A 7,767-nucleotide genomic window follows, 5' to 3' on the forward strand; every position below is an offset into this window, starting at 1 on the left:
CATTGGCACATACATATCCTCATTTGTCCTTAAATCTATGAGAAAGGCAAGGACAGATATTCTTATATCCTTTTAAAAAATGAGGAAATGGTAATTCAGGAAGGCTTAGCAACTGTCTAGGATTATATAACTATAGTGAGTGGTCAGGCCAGGGCTAGAACCCCCATGTTCTGATTCTTTATGTAGTTCTTTTCCAACTATCAGAAGCTTTAGGTGGAATGGTGAACAATTGCCATTGGGTACTAAATCAGCCCAGTGTCTGTACTCCAGTCAGGGGTCAGCAAACTATGGTCTGTAGGTCAAATTCTGCTCACTGCCTATTTTTGTAAATAAAGTTTTATTGAAACAGGCATGCCCATTTGTGTACATATTGTCTATGACTGCTTTTGCACTACAGTGGCTAAAATATTTATAGTCTGGTCCTTTACAGGAAAAGTTTGCTGACCTCTACTCTAGACCAGGGTTTATGTGGTCATTTTTAGGGAGAGATTGCTGCTCAAGGGCAAAGTTTGAGAGCATTGTTTCTCAAACTTTACTGTGAATACGCATCACTTGGGGATGTGTCAAAATGAGGAATCTGCTTCAGTAGCTGTGGGTGGGACTGAGATGATGCATTTCCAATGAGCCTCCAGGCGATGCCACTGCTGCTGGATGGAGATTGCACTTTGAGTAGCGGGGTTTTTAGAGGAGATGGTGTAGGATAGGATCAGCAGCACAGGTGGAGAGATTGAACTTGTGCTAGAGGCAAAAGTCCTCAGCTTCTGAGATTTAAAGGAAGGTGGTAAGGATGGTGGTTGAGGTACCAGCTTCCTAGGTTAGGGAGGACAGGAAGTTAAGGCTTTTCAGTCCTGATAGCTTCTGCTTTTATGAAGAAATTGGAGGAAAAGTTGTTTGCTTGGGAGTAAGTTGAAGGTTGGGTGGGAGCTTAAAGAAAGTAATGAAGATTTGGATCGGCCGTCGGAAGCAATGGGAGAGGGAAAGAAAGTTTGTTCAGCGGCATTGCGGACCTAACAAAAATAGGAAGTTATGAATTTAAGGGATATCAATCCACATGGCTGTGTGATTTCCCCTCATCAGCATCCCCACCCCCAGCAGCTATTAGCAGCTCCTGTTTTGGAAAGGAGAATGTGAATTGTGGATCTGGAGTGGAGTTTTGCCAGGCATGTGTGATAAAGCCATAGGGATGCCTGGATGTGTGGTTATTGGTGAGGTGTGGTCCAAGGGATCCACCTTGCATCTAGCAGGGTAGGGGTGTAAGTGTGCCGAGGAGACAGTGAGAGGTTATGAGAAGACTGAGGGATCAAGGAATGGAAATCTTTATGGTTTAGTACCAAGTATAGTTACATCGAGAGTCTGAGAGCTGGAAGAGTCAATGAGAGGAATATGAGAGTTAAATATTTTTCACATGAGGCAGATCCGAGTGATGAGGTTTAGGATGCAACTGGGCAGGTGGAGGATGGGTCAGTCACTGAGGCAGTAAAGTAACCGAGGTAGGTAAGAGGACATAGAGTGAAGAGGAAACAGGTGTCAAAATTTCAGTGAAGATTGGACTGTGACCAGAGGTAGGTAGATAGGAACAGTCGAGAAGCACAGACGGGAGTTCAGCCATGTGACCTAGATATCAGGAGGAAGGCTGTTCACAAGAGATGGCGGGGTCTTCTCTGCCTGCAGTTGTCGTCCCTGGGGCCATGAATGTTGAAGCTTCATTGGAAATAGGGGCTCCGTCATAGCCACAGGATGAGGACAGTAATACTGTGAACAGTGCCTTCCAGGAGAACACAGCTTTTGGTGCTTTCCTGTTTTCAATTTGCTTTCAAAGTCAATTGAGGACACAGGAGTGGAACTAGGGCCAGCCACTGGATAGCTGTGATGTCACTGCATTTTTACCACCTTCTTATCACTTCTCTCATTCTGCTGTCTCTCAATAATATGCAGTGTGTTGTTTTTCTACCTCTCAGGAGCTGACAGCTGGTAATCTATATGGTCATAGCGTTTGACCTATTATTTAAAAAAGAAAATCTTCAAAGATTTCCTAGATACCAGACCTCCGAGGTTGCTTCTCAGACACAAGGCTCTCTGTAAAAAACACTAGGGGGGCTGAGCTCTAATTAGTAACAACGGGTCAGAGTCTGTTCCTTTTAGTATCCTCAGCCCCTTGTCCCCTCCTCTTTGAAGAGGAGGGAATCCGTACCCCAGGCTCTAGGATCGAATTCAGTTTCTGCTGCCTTCAGTTACATGACTCTGCCAAGACCTGGGAAATATGTGGGCAGGCTCCAGGGACAACCTGTGTGTGACTCCTGTTCTGTGATGGATGTCTTTCTCTGTGGTACCTTTCACACGACCTTTCAACATTTCTTTCAGACAAAGGGCCCGTGACCAGCATTCTCCCATCTCAGGTAAACAACTCTCCAGTTATAAACCACCTTCTTTTAGGAAAGAAGATGAAAATGTCAAACAGAGCTGCCAAGAATGCTGTCATCCACATCCCTGGTCACACAGGAGGCAAAATATCTCCTGTCCCCTATGAAGACCTTAGGACCAAGCTCAATTCTCCATGGCGAACTCACATCCGGGTCCACAAAAAGAACACGGCGAGGACCAAGAGTCAGCTGGGCTGTGGGGACACCGTCGGGCTGATAGACGAGCAGAATGAGGGCTGCAAGACTCACAGTCTGGGGGCAGTGCAGGCATTTTCCTCCGATTGTGTGGGGGCAGCTCAGAGGGAAGGTGGCAGCTCCGACGGCGGCACTGGGAGGACCATCGAAGGGCAGTCTCCAGAGCCGCTGTTTGGGGATGCTGATGCCGATGTGTCTGTGGTCCAGGTGAAGTTAGAAGCCTTGGAACTGAACGCAAGGGATGCTGCTGCTGAAACTGATCTCAAGGTGCACCTGCCCTGCCAGCAGCACCTCCCGGAGCCGCCAGATGCACCCAGAGGAAACAAGGCCCCTGGCAAGTCTCCCCAAGGCAGCCACCCGAAAACTCCCATCTTTAGCCCCTTTCCCAGCGTCAAGCCACTGCGTAAGTCAGCCACTGCCAGGAATTTGGGGTTATATGGTCCTACAGAAAGAACCCCGACCGTGCACTTTCCTTACATGAGCAGGAGCTTCAGCAAGTCCAGCGGTGGAAACAGTAGCACTAAGAAACGGTGACATCTTTCAGCAACTGTGTATCCACATCCACCTCTTCAGGGTGGCAGAAGGGTTCCAGCTGGATGGCTCCAAGAGAGCTTCAGTTGTCCATTGAAAATGAAGAGATAGGTTCAGAGATGAGCAACGGTCCATAAACATGGGAACTGGAAATTTTATAATGGGTGCTAGAATAGGGATGTCTTCCGATCATCGATACAGTGGGTTCTTGTGGCAAAATAAATATTGTGGTTTTAAAGTGTGAAGTTTTCCCAACTTTTCATCGTGAGCTGTTTAGAAAAGACTTTGTATCTAGGCTGTTAACCCCTCTTCCTTCCTCCTGTTCTGAGGGCCTTCAGGGTGCCTGTGACAACCCCCTACCCAACCTTCCAGTTCTCTGGGTGTTATTAATACTCAAGCATGCACACACTAGCTTGCTAGACCAGAAACTGTAAAAAGAAAGTAAGTTTCTTAGTTGCAAAGAACTTCCCAATTTCCCTCTTCATGCCCCACTGGGGGGAATGTTTGTATGTGTGAGTTTTCCTTCAGTAGTTTCTTTCAGCCAGTCTCAAAACTGGTTTTTATTCTTGTGCTAAAATGCAGGAGAAAAATCTAGATAGCCTTTCTTTCACTTTCTATTTCTACCTGCAAAAGGAAGAAAACCTTTATCGGTTGAAATGTAGCTTGATCATCAGCTGGAAGATCTTATGAAGAGGACACAAATGGGTTATGCATTAAGCAGTTGCTCTCAACAGCTTGCCGACTCCACTGAGCTTTCCTCGAGCTTCGTGTTCACCTCTTAAGCAGCGTTTTGGTCCTCAGTGGTGGGATCACCAACGGGCTTTATACAGAGCTTGTCTGGCATCCACCGTGCAGCTCATTTACCTATCAGTTCTCCACTGCAGATGCGAGTGGAGCCAGAACATGGCACCTGCAACTCTGTTACTTGAATTTTGTGCTTGTTTTGGGTGGGAGTACTTTGTTGAGTACTTTCTTACTGGAACACTGCCTTTCCCTGGAGAAGGCCCCGGTGCTTTCTAGCTCTGGCTCGCCCATTCCTCCCCAGAGACAGCACCTGTTACCTCCATCATGCAGACGGGAACTCTGAGCCACACAGGTAAAGTAGGACTTCAGATACTCAAGGTAAATACTCCCGATACTCAATGTGACTCAGCCACATTGCCTCCAGTGCAATAGGTGGGTTTTATGCTCCGTGTACCCAGGTGCACTGGCTACATAGTTTCTAGAAACCAAGACTGGGAAGCTATTCACTGCACTCCCTCCTGACTCAAAGGACCTTTCTCCAGATGGTACAGAGTCCTGTGATGGCGTTTTATAAAACCAGCTTTGACCTTCTTATCTGAAAACATAGTTCATTTAAAAAATGCTTCATGCAGCTGTCCTTTTGGCTGGACAAAAGGCTCACTCCTCAATCCCCTTCTCCCACCAACATTAGAAGATAGATTTGGCATTTTTATCCTCGTTCCCTGGAAGACCTCGGCTAGGCTTGCCGGCATTTTGATGAGGCAGTCAGTATTCATTTGAGCTAGTTGGATTGCTAATTCTGAAACCAAAGCTATAGTTTTAGAAAGAGTTTTTACTATGAGAGGCTAATTTTTATAATAAAATAGAGAATGTGGTTGTGTGGGCTTTTTTGCACAGAAAACACAAGAATGATATATACAACGAGAAGAGTTATCCCTTTTGTGGTATTTTTACCCTCCAAAGAACTGAAGATGGAAAATATGACTCATAAGTTATTGCAGTTTTGGTCTTGCAGGAGAATTCTGTGCCATCTGAAGTTAGCATGCAGCTTCTTAAAAAGCAGCCACTCCCACAGCCTGTGTCTTGGGAAGGGTGTAGGTGGAGAGTCGGGATTACTTTGCATACCACCCCCAGGACGAGCCCCACTGCATTTTCCAAAGTTAAGCCAGTGATATGATTTTCTTCCATCTGCTGAACTTTACATTCCACCTTGTACTCTTTTCTCCTCCCCCCTTCCCAAGTGAGTCAGAATAGTCATTTCCCCTTGAGGGATGTCTGACTTGAATAGAGAATTTTTCTTTTCTCTCTTGAGTCAGCGCCCAGCTCCCGGAGGGTCTGGGTTTGGGGAGGTGGGTCAGGGGCTGGAGGGCACTTACTGCAGTTCTTAGGCTTGTGCCATCGCTGTCTGCCACCTGTCTTAGGGTTAGTAGCACATGCTGTATCTGTTTCCTGGGGTTGGTCTTCCTGAGAAAAGAATGGATGTGATGGCACATGGTTTGGGATAAGTATTTGTTGAATGAATGAATAAACTACTGAAAGGATAATAGTCCTTTGAGGTAAAAATGACCTCATCAGGATTTCCAAACCTGACAGATTCCTGTTAAAGCACTCTGTCCTGTTAAAGTGCATGCATTGTACCATGTAATCACCATGTGTATGGGTCAACTTGTGAGCTTTACCTACTTTAGAAAATAAAGGATCTGCAGTAGCCTGTAGCACACAGCATGTACGAAGAGACCAGTATGGACTTCTGTCTTCTTTGTATTGGACACTGTATGCCAGCACCAAGTACTTCTTTGTATTGGACACTGTATGCCAGCACCAGTACTTACCAAGTAGCGGTTTCTTCATTTTTAGATATGTCTGTACCCCGTCAGCACTTAGGCCGGAGCCGACTCCTCATGTCTCTGCACCTCGGTTCTCTTACAAAAGCCTCCAGATACTTTAAACCTAGTTTGTAATGTCAGCCTATGGGGCTGTAACTGGAATATTGTATTCCCTTTTTCAGTCTCTCTTGTTCTGAAGAACTGTACTGATTACAAAGATATATGCATAAAGATTCTCATTATTGTAGCTATTGTGACGTTGTTTATCTGAGCGCCTGTGTAGAACGCTGTTGTGACTTTCCCCACCCCCTTCTCTTACCCTGTCAGCTTTACCCCACCTTGGTCACGTGAACCAAGAGAACCAAGAGAACAATAAACTCCATCTCTGCCAGTCTAATCACTGGGTTGCTGGGTGGCCTATGACCTGCCAAGAACTTGGCAAAATGGCGAGTTCCCGAGTATGAGTAAAAGAGTTTACTCAGGAATGTGTGTATGTGTGTGTGGATGTATGTGTGTGTATAAAAATAACCCGTGGATCTGTCATTTTTCTTTGTTTTAATAAAATAGAACAATAAGAATGCCATTTAGCTTCCTGGTCTTATGGATTCTAGATAACGGAGAGCCGTGCTCAAGTGTACAGCCTGCCATCTCCCCTCATAAAATCTCCCTTTACTCTTTCTGAGCCACTTTTTTTTTAACATCTTTATTGGAGTATAATTGCTTTACAATCGTGTGTTAGTTTCTGCCGTATAACAAAGTGAATCAGCTATACATATACGTATATCCCCATATCTCTTCTCTCTTGCGTCTCCCTCCCTCCCACCCTCCCTATCCCTCTAGGTGGTCACAGAGCGCCGAGCTGATCTCCCTGTGCTATGCGGCTGCTTCCCACTAGCTATCTGTTTTACATTTGGTAATGTATATATGTCCATGCCACTCTCTCACTTTGTCCCAGCATATCCTTCCCCCTCCCCGTGTCCTCAGGTCCATTCTCTACATCTGCGTCTTTATTCCTGTCCTGCCCCTAGGTTCTTCAGACCATTTTTTTTTTTTTTAGATTCCATATATATGTGTTAGCATACGGTATTCGTTTTTCTCTTTCTGACTTCTCTCTATATGACAGTCTCTAGGTCCATCCACCTCACTACAAATAGCTCAATTTCGTTTCTTTTTATGGCCGAGTAATATTCCATTGTATCTGTGTGCCACATCTTGTTTATCCATTCATCTGTCGTTGGACACTTAGGTTGCTTCCATGTCCTGGCTATTGTAAATAGAGCTGCTGAGCCACTTTTTTTTGCTACCTATAGCTGTCATTTGAGGCAGCATTTTAAATATATTAGTTTCCTAATTAGAAAAATGACATGTGTTAAGAAAATCTGGAAAACAGAGCACAAGGAATCATTGGTATTCTGGTATGGGTCTCTCCACTATGTTTTTTTATGTGTGTTCGTGTATATACACACCACTATCTACAGAAAGGTATATTGAGAAAACTAAGCTTTCTTTCCATTAAATGCTCTTTTACAGTATCATTTTCAGTAACTATTATTTCATCGTGTGTTTATGCCAGAATTCACATAACCAGTGTCTCGTCCATGACGTGTTTTTTTTTTTTTAATTGAAGTGTAGTTGATTTTCAATATTGTGTTAGTTTCAGCTATATAGTAAAGTAATTTGGTTATACATATATATATGTATATATTAGTTTTTGGATTCTTTTCCGTTATAGATTATTACGAGTTATTGAATATAGTTCCCTGTGCTGTACAGTAAATCCTTGTTGTTTATCTATTTTATATATGGTAGTGTGTATCTCAAACAGGTATTTTTTGATTGTAGATAGTACTGGAGAGAACATCCTAATACTTATAACTTTGTACACAGCCCTAAGAATTTTCTTAGGGTATGTTCATCCAGGTGGAGTTGCAGGGTCAGAAAGTATGTGCACTTTTAAAACTTATATATATGTATTGCCAAATTGCCATCCTTGAAGATTGAACTTATTATATATACAAGCAGAATGCCTGTTTCTCTACACCTCCGGATGA

At 44.1% G+C, this 7,767-nt stretch overlaps 1 protein-coding gene across 1 annotated transcript in view; it reads left to right on the forward strand.

Moving 5' to 3' along the window:
• The window catches only part of TBC1D30 (TBC1 domain family member 30), a 42,329-nt gene extending 39,180 nt beyond the window's left edge, over window positions 1–3,149 (forward strand). Inside the window, exon 12 of the mRNA XM_007447382.1 lies at window positions 2,362–3,149. Coding sequence (XP_007447444.1) covers window positions 2,362–3,149 — 788 coding nt within the window. The remainder of the gene's footprint in view (window positions 1–2,361) is intronic.
• Window positions 3,150–7,767: the final 4,618 nt, after the last annotated feature.

Source organism: Lipotes vexillifer, unplaced genomic scaffold, assembly GCF_000442215.2.
Source record: "Lipotes vexillifer unplaced genomic scaffold, Lipotes_vexillifer_v1.1 scaffold170, whole genome shotgun sequence".
In the NCBI taxonomy this organism is placed as follows: domain Eukaryota; kingdom Metazoa; phylum Chordata; class Mammalia; order Artiodactyla; family Lipotidae; genus Lipotes; species Lipotes vexillifer.